The 15,829-nt window shown below is 40.2% G+C and overlaps 1 protein-coding gene across 2 annotated transcripts in view; it reads right to left on the bottom strand.

The window, feature by feature from the left end:
* helz2a (helicase with zinc finger 2a) overlaps positions 1 to 15,829 on the bottom strand; it is a 103,231-nt gene that overhangs the window by 14,590 nt on the left and 72,812 nt on the right. For both annotated transcript variants that reach the window (XM_060836332.1, XM_060836331.1), the window contains 2 exons: positions 15,197 to 15,331; positions 4,338 to 4,559 (listed from right to left, as the gene is read on the bottom strand). In XM_060836332.1, coding sequence (XP_060692315.1) covers positions 4,338 to 4,559; positions 15,197 to 15,331 — 357 coding nt within the window. The remainder of the gene's footprint in view (positions 1 to 4,337; positions 4,560 to 15,196; positions 15,332 to 15,829) is intronic.

The raw sequence follows: 15,829 nt of genomic DNA on the forward strand, positions 1-15,829 counted from the left end.
TCGAAGGATCGGTGTGGACTTGTTGGGCTGAAGGGGCTGTTTCCACACTGTAGGGGAATCTAATCTAATGTCCTTTAACAAATATAGATTGGTTGATAAATAATGTTCACATTTAGTTTTCACTTGTTTGTTCTCAAATGTTCGAATATTATGAGTGTGATTTGTATTTTTGTCAACAACTAACATATTTTTTTCAGTTCTCCATGAGCCCATTTCAGCATATGGTTGTGATCTGCAATCCTGCATACTTTTATGGACTCTCTAGATTCAATCTTGCACACACATCCCTATTTACCTGATCTTGAACGTTGGCATTTAGAATCTTGTAGTCCTAACCATGAGATGCTGGCACTCAGAATCGCAGAAATGTTACATGGCAGAAGTAGACCATTCAGCCCATTGCTTCTGCAATGGCTCTTCAAATGAGCATCATTACCTACTTCCTATCTTCTGCTTTCTCCCCATACCTATATCTACTCAGGTATTTGTCCAAAGTCTTCTTGCATGTTTCAATAATTCTGCATTCACCACACTTCCAGGAAGTGCACTCCAGACCCTAAGTTGTTTTTTTTTCTCCTCCCACTGCTGGGACCATAAACAGACCAGGAAAATCGACATTTCGGGCATGAGCCCTTCTTCAGGAAGGGCTCATGCCCGAAACGTCGATTCTCCTGCTCTTTGGATGCTGCCTGACCTGCTGCGCTTTTCCAGCAACACATTTTTCAGCTCTGATCTCCAGCATCTGCAGTCCTCACTTTCTCCCATAAACAGATCAGTCATGTGGTCTCTGAGTCAGGACTTCCTATTGAGTGAGAGGCAGAAATTCCACCTTGGGCCAATTAACACTGCATGGAGCATCAAGTCGCTGCAAAATTGACCAAGCTGTGTTCTCAGCTGACTCTTTTGGGGGGCACGCGTGGGCTATGGGATGGTGAGGAGGGGAAAAGGCTGGGGTGAACCCTGTAATCTGAAACTTGCTGCTGCAGGACCTCTGAACAGAAAAGAACTGTAAAAGCACATATTTACAATTATATCGGGTTGTTCATAACAACCAGATGCCTCACTTACAGCACTTTCTTATTATTTGTTGATGTGATGTTGGCTAGGTGAGCATTTATTGCTTATCTCTAACTGCCCTGAAGGTGGTAGCAGTGAGCTGCCATCTTCAAGTCCCTGGTACACCCCAGGCTTGGAAGGAAGTTTCAGGATTTTGACCCAGTGACAGTGAAGAAACCCATACGTCCCCAAGTGGGAATGGTGTGTGGCTTGGAGGGGAGCTTTTGTTGGTGTGTTTCATATAGTTTCTTGCCCTTGTCCTTCTGGGTGGGACAGATCCTAGATCTGGAAGGGGGTGCCAAATCAGCTTTGATGACTTATTGCAATGTGTCTTGTTGATGGTACGCACTGCTACCACTGTGCATCACAAGTGAAGGTAGGAAATATTGAAGGTAGTGGATGTGGTGTCAAAAATGCAGGCTGCCATTCAGGCCAGCGGAGAGGATTCCATCACACTCCTGACTTCTGCCTTGTCGACGGTAGTTAGGCATTTGGGGGAAAGGAGGTCAGTTACCTGCTGCAAAATTCCAAACCTCTTGTCAGTTCTTGTAGCCAGTTTACAAGACTTGTCTAGTTCAGGTTCTGGTTACTAGTAATCCCCAGGATGTTGATAATAAAGCATTAAGCCTGGTCAGATTCTGTCTTGTTGGAGCTGGCAAATACGTGGCATTAATATTACTTGCTACTTATCAGCTCAAGCTGGGATGTTGTCAAGTCTTGCTGTGTTATCCGAGGTTGTGTATGGTGTGAACATTGTACAATTGTCGACAAACATCCCAAGGGAAGGTCAAGGGTGAAGCAGCCAAAGATGGTTTGGCCTAAGAAACTATCCTGAGGAAATCATGATGTGATTTTGAGAGATAAGATGATTGATTTTCAAAAACCACAACCATCTTCCTTTCTCTCCAGACAACAAAGAATTTTCCCTTTCTTCCCATTGACTCCAGATTTTCTTGGGTTCCTTGATGCCATAATCAGTCAAATGCTGCCTTGACATCAAGCACAATTAGTTTCACCTCACAATCCAGTTTAGCTCTTTTGTCCATGTTTAGACCAAGGCTGGAATGAGATCAGGAGCTCAGTAACCCTGGCTGAATGCAAATTGCTCATCTATAAGCAGGTAACCCCTTTTAAATGTACTCTGAAAGCACTGCCAATGGTGTGTTTTATCACTTCCAGATGATTGAGAGTAGACTGAAAGACCACTAATTGGTCAGGTTGTATTTGCCTGCTTATTGTGCACTGGGCAATTATCCACATTTGCTTAGCAGTTGCCAGTGTTATAGCTGTACTAAAATAACTTGACAAAGTATATAGTAAGTTCTGAGGCACAAGTCTTCAGGGCTACTGCTGGAATGTTGTCAGGACATACATTACAGATAATTTAATTGTTCTGAAGTATAATCACTGTTGTAATGTAGGAAACACCGCAGCTAATTTCTGCTCAGTAAACAGACACAAACAGCAATTGATAATCAATGACTTATCAGATAACGTGTGTTTGGGACATTGATTGATGACAAATATTGACCAGGACACCAGGATCTATCCACAGCTAAGGGTCTTGTGGAGTAGTGCTGTTGTCCTTCCCTCTAGTCCAAAAACTATGGTTTCAGGTCCCATCAGTCCTGGGTGGTGTCATAAAATATCAGAACAGGTTGATTACAATAACTATAACCTCTGGCTCTTCTTCAAAATCATGCCATGGGATCTTTTATATCCACCTGAGCATGCAGAAGGGACCTCATTTACATATCACATGGAAGATGGCTCACTTAAAAGTACAATGTTTGGAAGCATAAGTTTGGAAGATCCATAGGTAGCTAATTTTCTTGTTTCACCAATTTGGTCACTAAGTAGTGTACCAATTCCAGAAAAAAAATCCAGTGCTTTCTTTACCAAAGGTTAAGAATTTGTGAAGAGAAGTTATCACAGCACGGTGGCTCAGTAGTTAGCACTGCAGCCTCACAGCGCCAGGGAGCCAGGTTCGATCCTTGCCTCAGGCAACTGTCTATGTGGAGTTTGCACATTCTCCCTGTATCTGTCTGGGTGCTCTGGTTTCCTCCCACAATCCAAAGATGTGCAAGTCAGGTGAATTGGCCATGCTAAACTGCCCATAGTCTTAGGTGCATTAGTCAGAGGGAAATGGGTCTGGGTGAGTTACTCTTCAGAGGGTCGGTGTGGACTTGCTGGGCTGAAGGGCCTGTTCCCATGCTGTAGGGAATTTAATCTAATCTAATCTAATATTCCTTTCGAACTGTGTGTCAATTGTGGCTTTTGGGTGTAAGTTGTGGAGTGGGACTTGAATCAGAAAATTCATGATTTAGGGGTAAGATTGCTGTTAATTGAGCCACAGATAACACACTTTGACTAAAATGAGGCAGTGTACAGATATTGTACACATTTTTGAACATCAGTAAAACATCTGGTTCCCTTGTAAAAGCAATCACATCTGAAATCCTGACGTTTCTCAGCTACAATTTTTCAAGAATAGTAAACTGTTCAACAATTGATAAATTATTGGATCAAAGTTTGGAAGACCCATAAGTAGCAAATTTTCTTGTTTCACCAATGGTCACTGGGTAGTATAATAATCCCAGAAAAAAATCCAGTGCTTTCTTTGCCAAAGGTTACAAATTTGTGAAGAGAACTTATCCTTAGTAAGAAATAGCTTTATATATTTTAAAGATGAATGTGAAAGAATCTTCAGATTTCATTTATAATATTTTATTTAAAATAAAAATTGGATTTATAGCTGTTGTGAAAACAAACTTTCAAAGGGATAAATGAAATTATGAGAAATATTTATTCAATGGACAAATACAAATAAAATTTCTTATGGATTGGCTGGTTAAGCCACTAGATTCCATTTATTATATGTCTTCTATTTGTTCCTCTTTGAGAAGACTGTGGCTTAGTGATAATATCACTGGACTAATAATTCAACCAGTAAATGCTCTGGAAACATGAGCTCAAATCCAACCTTGGCAGTTGATGGGATTTAATTCAATTTACAAATCTGGAATTGAAAACTAGTGACAATGAAGTCATTGTAAGAAGACATCAAGTTCACTGAAGATCTTGAGGTTACAGAATCTGCCACCTATACTTAGTTTGGAATGCAAATGACTCCAGACCAACAGCAATGTGGTTGACACTTCCCTCTACAATGGCTGTGCAAGCATCCCCATTCAAGGTCATTTAGGGATGGGCAACAAATGTTGGCATTGTCTGGGATACCCACATGCCATGAAAGAGTAAAGAAAATGAAAAGTACTCACAGCTTTCTCAGCCTCCAATTTATTTGCTCTGGAATTCTCATTTCCCTCCTCAGTTGAGACCATCAAACTAATTTCATCTCCCAGGACATGCCCAAAGATTATTGGGCAGGTCATCTTTCCACGATGATAGAAGACACTTTGGGGACGACGCTCAAGTTTAGGATCAGTTTCCAGCTTCCCGTTATAAAACATCTGAGAAGGAAACTGGCAGATTTCTTTATGCTGAAAAATTAAATGAAAACACTCACTGGAGTTTTCTTTTAAACAAGTAATGAAGTATGAACATTTAGAAAACAAATTCACATTAACTAACAAAACATAGAATCTAAAAGGATGTTCAGCCTGTATTTTCCATCACATCACATACAGACTGTTCTTTATAAAATAACTCCTGCTGGAGATAGTTAGCTGTTTTGTACTTAATACAAATCTTTCACTCTAGTTTTAATAGAAGAGAATTTACCTTTAAGGAAAATAGCCATGCACAAATTTTCAAGCACAAAATTTTCTCTAAACTGCCAAGATCTATTATATACTACAATACGGAGTGGTTGTAGAACTCCAGGTGTACCTGTAGCTATAGGCAATGTTGTCGCAGGTATTTCTCAGTATGGAAAATTATCATGTTACATCATTTTCCCAAACAGCAGCTTCTGCTCCATATAATCATAACTACAGCGTCTTTTTTTTTTACAGACAGCCAGTGCTTGTGATCATTCTACTGCTGTCATTTATACACAAGATCCATCTTTTATTTATTTTGGTTGATCAACTTGCCTTTCACCATCATCCTTTTGTCAGTTAAATTTGCAAGCTATTGTTTACACTTCTCTTGGTTCTAAAGTTTGTGACCTACATCTTGTTTGTTGGCTAAGTCCAACTTGCATCAAGATTTTTAGAGGGTTTGTCATCACGAGGCCTAGTGCGTTCTCTCGCCCTCTCTCACCAAACTCTTCTCATTAGTAACCTAGCTCACCCCTATGGTTTCATTCATGTTCAATTTTCACAGAATGCCGTTCCCAGAGTAATTCACCACTCATTGAATATCTCATATTTCCCCATCATGCCTCACGCCTGTGCCATCCTTAATAGGCCATTGTGCATTTGGACAAACACTGTAATTCCACAGTTGCCATATGTTTCTTGAATTTGTCCAAGACAGGGCAGTTGAGGGGAACTTGCACCTATTCTGCAACAGGGACCTGGAGATCCTGCTGAATGGGTGGTACGGATGTAGAACTCCCTCTGCCCATAACCAACGTAGAAAGCCACAAAACACGACCATGTTAGCCTGGCTCAAGGTTGCTACCAAGATTTAAGCAGTTGTAGTCATTTGGAGGAATGCCTAGAAGAAGGTCAATGACCTTCTCCACTCCATCAGCATAGGTGTCACCATCTTCTTTTTGCTACCTCATTCTACCTCTGCTATTGCATCCATCTTCCATGAATGCTCATGCTTTGTCACTCTCATTATTGCCTGCAGCATTATCCCTTACTTACTCTCACCCACCTAACTTCCTGCTAGCAGTAATGCTGCATACTGTCTGCACTGCCGACTCACTCACTCAGGACACCTCCCCTCGTACACCTATAATAACAGCTGTGCCACCCACTTTTATCTCCTGTAATACCTCCCTGTCTTTCAATCCAGCAGGAAAACAATAGGATAGAAAGAGACAAGACAGGGTTTTGTCTTATGAGGAGAGAATCCTGGCTCTGAGCATCCTGAGTGACTCACTGACCATTTCTAAGTTCCTGGACTAATACTGGAAGCTGCCCTTTACTTACCGTGGCATGACCCCCTGAGCAAAAGCTAATCCAATTGACTCGACAGAGAAACTTCATAGTTTTCTGTCTAAATTAAATGGCAAGGCAAAAGAGCAATAATGTGAGGCTCATATCTCAGTCTGAGGGGGAAAGGCTCAAAAAGGAAATGCAAAACAAGGAAGCTTTGATGCCTGGTTGCGTCTGGGTTTTCTGGTTTCCTCCCAAAGTCCAAAGATGTGCAGATTTGTTGGATTGGCCATGTTAAATTGTACGTAGTGTTCAGCGCAATGTAGACTGGATGGATTAGCCTTGGTAACTGTGGGTTTACAGGCAGAGGGTATGGGTCTGGGTGGGGTGTCTTTGGAGGGTCAGTGCAAATTCAATGGGCCAAATGGTATATTTCCACACAGCAGGGATCCCATGATTCGAAAAAGGAACAGACTGTTTCCTAAAGAGATAGTGGCAGACTATAAATATAACGTCGTCCATGGCAAACAAGAGCAGACAATCGAGAGGCTGACACAAGGACGGAGATCACTGTATGAGCTGAGGATATTGGAATTTAAAGAGAAATTGGACAGCCAACAGCTTCTGGTAACTGCTGAATTCTAGAGGATACGAGCTCACTCAGCAGATAACAGGCCAGCTGCTTATGTGTTTGGCAACAAACAATTTGTTAGTTTGACTCCACAATTAAGGAGAATTTGAAGTAAACTTCTATTCTCTGTGAATTCTTTCCAAAGTGAAACGACCACGGTAACCTCGATTACTGTTGAAATAAAAAGTCGTGCGCCTTATCTCTGTGTGTATTTAATGACTTTGATCTGGTCCTTTCTGCCTGTTGGATTGCCAGGAGATACCCAGTAACCCTTTGTGATCTGTTCTTGTACATTTTAAAGCTGTTGGTGTTTAATGCATGCGATATGCCTCAGGACATAATCATAATACATTGATCAAAAAATAGATAATGATAAAATGCATGATTCATCTTTTCAAAAGCAACCATTTTGTTTGAGGTGAATAGAACTTCTAGGAGGATACCTCTGGGATGGGGTATAATAGGGTCTGACAATCAAGTGGTAAGGAAAATGTGAGGTCTGTCAATGAAAATTTGGAGATCCCTTCCCCCCCCGCCACTTTTGGGTGTAGGAGTTAGTAGTTTGGAAAACTTTCACAGAAGCCAAAATGGTGCGAAATTGAATGTTGCAGAGATTGTATGTAAGTCTAAAGAGGCTTCCAATACTATTACATGGGTTGTGATTGAGTGTGCCTGTCTCAGTTTGATGTTCTGGAAAATTAAGTTATAGATCTATTGCACTGCATGTGGAAGCATACAGGCCTCCTTTGGTTTGGGCGAAATAGATTAAAGTTCTTCTTGGGAATTAACCCTATTGCATTTCAGAGAGTTGTTTGAAAAATATTAACAAGCATCGTAATTGTGGAAAGAGTAATAACGATGTAAATCTTTCAAGGAATGAGTCCTGGAACCATGGTAACTGGCCAGAGATTTGATTTCAGAATATTCTTACAAACAGGGGATTTTTGATCTACATACAAATTTCACACATGTTGAGAATGATTTTTCTTTAATATTGAATCATGTAATCCAGATGTTTGGAGTAATTATGATTAATCCTGAATTGTATTGATCTTGAATTAGAAACCCTGTAAAGTTAAATCTTTTGTCACTGATACAATTATCAAAGGGAAAGTTAATTTTAAAATTGAACACTATTAATCAGAAATTGAAAGCAAATTGTCTGACTTAAATACATTTTAAATCAAAATTTTAAAATTAGGAAGTTTGACCACAATCAGCTTGAGAGAGAAGCTAAAACACCTTAGAGAAAATTGGCATTAATCTAAAATTTGCTGAAAACAAAAAAAGAAAGTTTACTCCTTATTCAGAAATTTATGTTTTAAATATGTAGACTGTGGGTAGGTTAAAAATTGCTTTGCCCTAATGGTATGGAGAAACAAACAAAGAAAAGTTTAATCTTTCTGCTAGCAGTTTAAGATTTCATGTCACTGGATTAACACGTTCTACTTTGACTGGAATGGATCTTTTATATCTTTTGCTCTTGGGTGTTAAACATTCCCAGCAACTTCAAGAATTTGATCCAACTTTTGGAAGAAACTGGAACTAATAAACTTAATTAAGTTCATTTCATTTTGGTGTGGTTTTCTGAAACAAAGTAATATATAGACACACAGTGAACAAGTGAAATTCAGTGAATTTCAATGTATTTATATATTCAGTTTCAATGTTTATGGAAAAAAGTTTTGTTTTAAAGAGAAATACACATTGATGACAACCCAATAACACTGTTATTTAAATGTTGGATAATTTTGAAATGGGAAAGGTGTTAATGAGGAAAAAGAAACAAGAAAGTATCACCTAAGATAAAGAACAAACAAGCGTGTCAAGTAGAAAAGGAGACAAAACATGCGGCTGGAATTGATTCCCAAAGCAAAGAGTATTGGTAAGTGCAAGGTCAAAGATCAGGTATTTAGCCATTCAGGTGTCACAGTCTAAGAAGCCCCTAATCCTAATTGCATAGAGGGTAATATAAAGTGCCCTTGATGAAGGGGATGCGCCTTCATGTATTATTAACATCTGCTTGGACTACGCACAAAAACAACATTTTAAAATTTTGATTGAAAATGTATTTAAGTCAAACAATTTGTGTCAGTTTAGGGTTTGGTACAGGAATATCCTGTAAATCGAGAAATCTTAAAGCAATGAGATTGGTACTTTCCTTTATCTTACATGTGGTGACACCACTCCCAATTGTCTCAACTCATACTAAATGACTTACATTCTGTTTCTGCCAACAGGAGTGGAGGGTTTGAGCTATAGGGAAAGGCTGAATAGGTTTTCCCTGGAACGTCAGAGGCTAGGAGGTGAACTTTTAGAGAGTTATACAATCATGAGGGGCGTGGATAGGATAAATAGTCTCAGCTTTTACCCTACGGTGGGGGAGTCCAAAACTAGACAGTACAGGTTTAAGGTGAGAGGGGAAAAATTTAATGGGAATTAAGGGTCAACTTTTTCAAACAGGGGATGGTGTGTGTATGGAATGAGCTGCTAGGGAATGTGGTGGAAGCTGATAAAATTTTAGCATTTAAAATGCATCTGGATGGTATATGAATAGCAAAGGATATGGGCCAAATGCTGGCAAATGGGAGTAGATTAATTAAGGATATGAATGAGCTGGACCAAAGGGTCTTTTTGCCTGTTGTACATCTCTGTGACTCTATGAGGAGTGCCCCAGCAGTAGATCTCTTGTTTTGTTTCAGGTGAAACACAAGAATAATGGCAGTAATTGGGTAACAGAAATGGAGAGTAGCCTCCTGGTAAGTGTAGCTGTTTGAGAAGTGTCCACTGTGTACATCAGTAAGAGAACCTGTCTGCAACCTGGATAGTACATGCAACAACACTAAAATAGAGAAAGGAGACAACTGCCTAAGGCCCTGAGTATTACATAGCATGTTATAGGCTTGGCTAAGGTTTCACCACAATAGACTCATTTACTTCCTTTCATGTGGGAACTAAAACTTGAAGGACAATATTGTAAAGAATTGTGTATTGATATTAATTGATTAGCGTGTTGTGATGTATGACACTACATGCAGTTAGTAGACGTTAATGTGGTATCCATTTCTATGTTACCTTCCAAGGACAGCATCATGACAATAGGTAAACCTAAGGTGGCATTACTTTGAATACATTAGGTGTGACCAATAATTCGAATAATTAAAGACCATCTGTAACATACACCTTGAGTCAACTGGCTAGGCAGGCCACAAACCTAATAATGAATAGCTGACTAGAAGAATTGTATAGCTCTTGGATAAAGAGCCTAAGATGAGAAAGAAACAAAATATGTTTTGGTTGCATTAATTTAGACTTAAAATCATGGCAAATCTCAAGTATAAATTATAATATTCCATAGTTGTTGTCAGAAGCACTAAAGGATAAAATATGCACCCATAACGATCAATTTGCAAGAAGCCTAACTCAAGAATTGATAACGCACCACTGGATACTGAAAATATTTCATAGAATCACCGAATTTCTACAGTGTGGAAGCTAGCCATTTGGGCCCATCAAGTCCATGCTCACCCTCTGAAGAACAAACCACCCCTATCCATCTCCTACCCCTATATTCCCCGTGGCTAATCCACGTAACTTACATATCCCTGGACACTATGGGCAAATTAGTATGCCAATCCACCTAACCTGCACGCCTTTGGGAGGAAACTAGACCACCCGAAGGAAGCCCACACAGACAAGGAAGAACGTGCAAACTCGACACAGTCACCTGAGGGTAGAATCAAACCTGTCCCCCTGGAGCTGTGAGGTAGCAGTGCTAATCACTGAGCCACTATGCTACCCCAAGTGTGCCCAGACACATGCACAGGAAGGTTACCGGCCTGAGTTTGATTAATCCAGAATCAGAAAGTCAGAAACTACTGGTGACCCACCCAATTCAGGGAATGGTGTAGATATATTCCATCCAAATAAATTGCAAAGTTGCTTCCTGGGTCTTGATGAGATTGGTGCTACCACAGCACCAATGGTGCTTTAATACCATGAACCTAACCCCCGACTGTTAACTAAGTTGTTCATGTCAGAATGATTAAAGGCTCTGATTATGTTGCATGCGATGACATACTACAACATATAGTCGCAAAATGAGATGGATCAGTGGGAATTAAATTGGTATACTGCAGCACCTGCTATGGTTTCGTAGTATACCCTCTAGGCATAACGTGACCCTGAGACCACATTTGGTCAATACAACTAAAGCCAAGGCCAATTATGCCAACTTATACCAATTATACCAATTAATTGATGCCAGCTATGAACCAGCATGAACTGCTTATGTTTGTGAAGGAAAGTATTTTGTAACTATTTTCCCAGAGTTGAAATGTCAATTATTAGGGGACATAGGCTGAAGCTAAAAGGGGGCAAGTTTCAATGAGATGTGAGAGGCACATTTTTTACACAGAGGGTGATAAGTGCCTGGAATGCATTGCAGAGGAGCAGGTGCAGGTGAATACAATAGTAAAGTTCTGGAGGAACCTTAACATTTATATGCATAGGCAGGGAATAGGGGGGATACAGACCATGTAGAAGCAAAGTATTTTTTAGTTTAGAAACGCATCATGTTTTGGCGCAGTCTTGGTGAGCCAAACGGCCTGTTCCTGTGCTGTACTGTTCTTTGTTGTGTCACAATGCTGGTCTGGTACACAATGCTGGGTTACTTTGCCTTTGAGTTTGTTTTCAGCAAGGGAGTAATTGACCAGGCTCCATTGTGTCTGAAGTTTGAATGGTTCACTGGGGCCTTGTTGTTTACCCAAATAGATAGTTCTTCAGGGAAAAAGCTTGAAAGGTCTTTTGAAAAACGGGTATAGTCAAGGGGGCATGATCAGCTCTCTAGCTGAGCAGTTCAATTCAGTTCAGTATGAGTTGAGTAAGAGTCACTGGGGAAACTGGAACTTTTCTCTCTGTCCTTCTGTCCATATGATTTTGAACTGTAAGTTGCCTGTGCCATTGAGTACTGGAACTGTTGCAAGTATATCCGGAACAGCATCATTAAGTCGAGTTTGGATAGGTTATCCAATATTCTGTTCTCAGTTCTTTGCATTTCATTCCATAATTTTGTAAATAAATGTTCTTTGCTTAAAACTTGACAGTCAATGCAGCTAACTTACTCCAGGAATATCCATTATACACCTAGCTAAACAAATAGCAAATTTACAGTCTGGGCTACAAAAAACAAAGAACGAAGAAAATTTACAGCCCCTTTGGCCCTCCAAGCCTGAGCTGAGCCAAATCTACTGTCTAAACCTGTCGCCCAATTCCTAAGCATCTGTATCCCTCTGCTCCCCACCCCCCCACTCATGCATCTATCCAGTCGCATCTTTAATGAATCTACCATACTTGCCTTTACTCCCTCTGCTGACAATGCGTTCCAGACACCCACCACCCTCTGTGTAAAGTACTTACCGTGTGTATCCCCCTTAAACTTTTCACCTCTCACATTGAAAGCGTGACCTCTTATTATTGAATCCTTCACCCTGGGAAAAAAGCTTATCTTTATCTACCCTGTCTATACTCTTCATGATTTTGTAGACCTCAATCAGGTCCCCCCTCAATCTCCTTTTTCCTAATGAAAACAAACCTAACCTACTCAACCTCTCTTCATAGCTAGTACCTTCCATACCAGGCAACATCCTCGTAAACCTTCTCTGCACCCTTTCCAAAGCGTCCACATCCTTTTGGTAATGTGGCGATCAGAACTGTATACAATATTATAAATGCGGCCGAACCAACATCGTGTACAATTTTAACATGACCTGTCAGCTCTTATACTCAATACTCCGTCCGATGAAGGCAACCATATGCCTTCTTGACCACTCTATCCACCTGTGCAGCAACCTTCAGGGTACAATGGACCTGCACTTCCAGATCTCTCTGCTCATCAACATTTTCCAAGGCTCTTCTGTTCACTGTATAATTTACTCTAGAATTAGACTTGCCAAAATGCATCACTCACATTTTCCTCGATTGAACTCCATCTGCCACTTCTCCGCCCAACTCTCCAGTCTATCTATATTGTCCTGTATTCTTTGACAGTTCCTTATGCTTCCTGCTACTCCACCAATCTTCTTGTCATCTGCAAACTTGCTGATCATACCAACAGTGCCCTCTTCCAGATCATTTATATCATCACTAGTCACCTTTCTCCATTTTGAGAAATCCCCTTCAACTACTACTGTCTCCTGTTGCTCAACCACTTCTTTATCCACCTAGCTAAAACCCCCTGTACACCATGTGACTTCACTTTCTCTATTAGTTTACAATGGGAAACCTTATCAAATGCCTTACGAAAGTCCACGTATATGACATCAACACCCCTTCCTTCATCTATCAACTTAGTCACTTCCTCAAAGAACTACATGCTTAAAAATGTTTTGAGGAGGTTTGGCCTAGTCTATAACTGTTCACTTTATTCTTTGACTAATTAAAGATCTTTTAAATTACACAGACAAACCCTGTGAGACACCCTACCAACCTTTTGCTTTGAGCCTGGAAATCTGGGTTCAGAATAGTTGCAAGGAATTGCATGAAGATACAAGTGACAAATTGTTTGATAATGAGATATCACCTCTAACAGAGTGGGAATCAGTTTAGCTCATTTGGCGGGATTGTTAGTTTGCAGAGCAGTGTGAGACCAACAGTGTGGGTTCAATTGCCATCACCAGTTTGAGGTTACCATGAAGGACTCTACTTCTCAACATCTTCCTTCTCCTGATGTCAGGTGGTCCTCAGGTTAGTCACCACTAATCACTTCTCTCCGTAATAAGAGAGCAGCCCCTTTGTTCTGGTAAGACTATGGTAACACAACAACAAGCTAACAGAGTGTCTGGCTAGAATCAACAAGGACAAATCTTATTGAATTGTTACGACCTGGGAAAAGAAGGATTGGATCTTTAAAACCACCAGCTAGTGACAGAATTATAGAACTGCAGATTTAATCTATAAGTCCATCCTGGGATACGAATCATCTCACATATGTTGATAACTGAACAACTGGTATTCATTTTGTAACTGCTTTCCAAAGCCTATGATTGAAGGCAGCAACAGCTGGCTGAAAGGCTGGCCAACATGTGACAAAGGAACAAGAAGAGGGGCGTGCCATATTAAAGAAGCTTGGCTGTATCTATTAAATAAAACCCAATTCTTCACTTTCCCATTGGGATATCGGTTCGAGCAGTAAGAGATGCTTGGCAAAAGCTTAGGGATGCAACACATACAGAGACTAGAAGGATTTCTGGATATCCTTTGGGTACACTATCCCAGGTTGGCTGCCTCCTGGCTCAGGGAGTTCTGGCTGAGGCCAGCAGGGGGGTTGGAAGTGAGATAACTGATTGAGATTGGTATTTATATGCACACTAATACCTCAGAAGAGACAAATATTGTTATGATTTTTTTTAGATTACTTACAGTATGGAAACAGGCCCCTTGGCCCAACAAGTCCACACCGACCCACTACCCACCCAGACCCATTCCCCTACATTTACCCCTGCCCCTAACACTATGGGCAATTTAACATGGCCAATTCACCTAACCTGCACATTTTTGGACTGTGGGAAGAAACCGGAGCACCCGGAGGAAACCCACGCAGACACGGGGAGAATGTGCAAACTCCACACAGTCAGTCGCCTGAGGCGGGAACTGAACCCAGGTCTCTGGCGCTGTGAGGCAGCAGTGCTAACCACTGTGCCACCGTGCCACCCATTCTTCTCAAAGTGTGATAGGAAATGTGGTCAACACGTAGGAATGATGGGATATGATTTCATTCCTGTGGGAATCGAGCTAAGAATGTACATTGTAACAATTTACTGCTAATGAATTGAAACACAGATCACAAAGTTAAGGGGAAACTGAAGGTTGAGTTGCCATAGAAACCAGCAGTGCCAAGGCTGAGGTTGAGATAAGGGGGTCATGTATTACATTGAGAATTATACACTATGGTGAAACTTTTGTATTTGTGGCGAGTCTATCCTGGGCAACCAGGTGAAGGCTATCTATCCCCAGCCTACGCTGGAATAAAATCTATAGTTACCACCCTCAAAAAGGATTGTTTTAAAATAACTAAAACAGTGTAACATTTGGTGAATGTTGTACTCAGGGACAGTCAGCCTTGGTGGTTGGATGGGACTTTGGGCCGAATTCCTCCATGAATGAAAAAGCTGAAAGTCTACTTGAGAGGAACAGAGCTTTGTGGGTTACCAAGGCTGAAACTGATATTATACATTCTGAAGGAACTACCAGAGAAAACTGAAATAGCTTTCATTGTTGGATGGCCTGTTTCAAATGAAATTTATAGTTTCTACAAAATATAATTTGCTTTTAATTTATGTTGATTTAGGTTTGATTCTCAGTAAAAAGATTTAAGTAATGAAATCTTGTCCATCAGTTTATCATGGTTAGTGTTACGTTTGGTTCTTTTAGATTATTAGTCTCCATGAGACAATAACAAATTATACTCAATATTAAATGGGCAAATAACACTTACCATCCGATACTGCACATTAAGCATCAATGCTTGTTTATCATAGCGCTCAAATAGTGATGTCTCCATGCCGAGACGCCGACAGAACTCATTGCTTATAATAGGCCGTAGTTGCTTATGGTCCCCCAAAAGAACAATCTGGAGGTAAAAACATAATTTTATAAACAAATAATATGAAATTAAACATATCAAATTCAAGCAGACTGTTACTTCTTCCATAGTCAAAACAGTTCATTGCATAGACATTACAGAGTCTATCTACATTACTGAAAGCCTTTCTAATCTTCCTTTATTCGCTGCAACCTAGTGTTTCAATACACTCAAGCTCAAGGACAGAGAAATCTATTCCACACATCAGATTATACTCTGCACGATCAACTCTCCCAAAGCCTCAACCAATCACAAAGTAGAACTTCTGCCCACAATAAAGACATTAAAATAAGAATTTATTCCTCTGCTTCAGTTGTAATTTACATAGAATTAGAACCACATTAATTGAATATTTCCTAAAGAAACAAGGTTTAACAGTAGATTGAAAACCAATATACTTCACTCGGCCCCTGTCAATAAATTTGTGAGGGATACGAAGGCTGACACGAAATATTGACAATTATTTTCTCTAATCTTATTTTTACT

Source organism: Hemiscyllium ocellatum, chromosome 15, assembly GCF_020745735.1.
Source record: "Hemiscyllium ocellatum isolate sHemOce1 chromosome 15, sHemOce1.pat.X.cur, whole genome shotgun sequence".
Lineage (NCBI taxonomy): Eukaryota > Metazoa > Chordata > Chondrichthyes > Orectolobiformes > Hemiscylliidae > Hemiscyllium > Hemiscyllium ocellatum.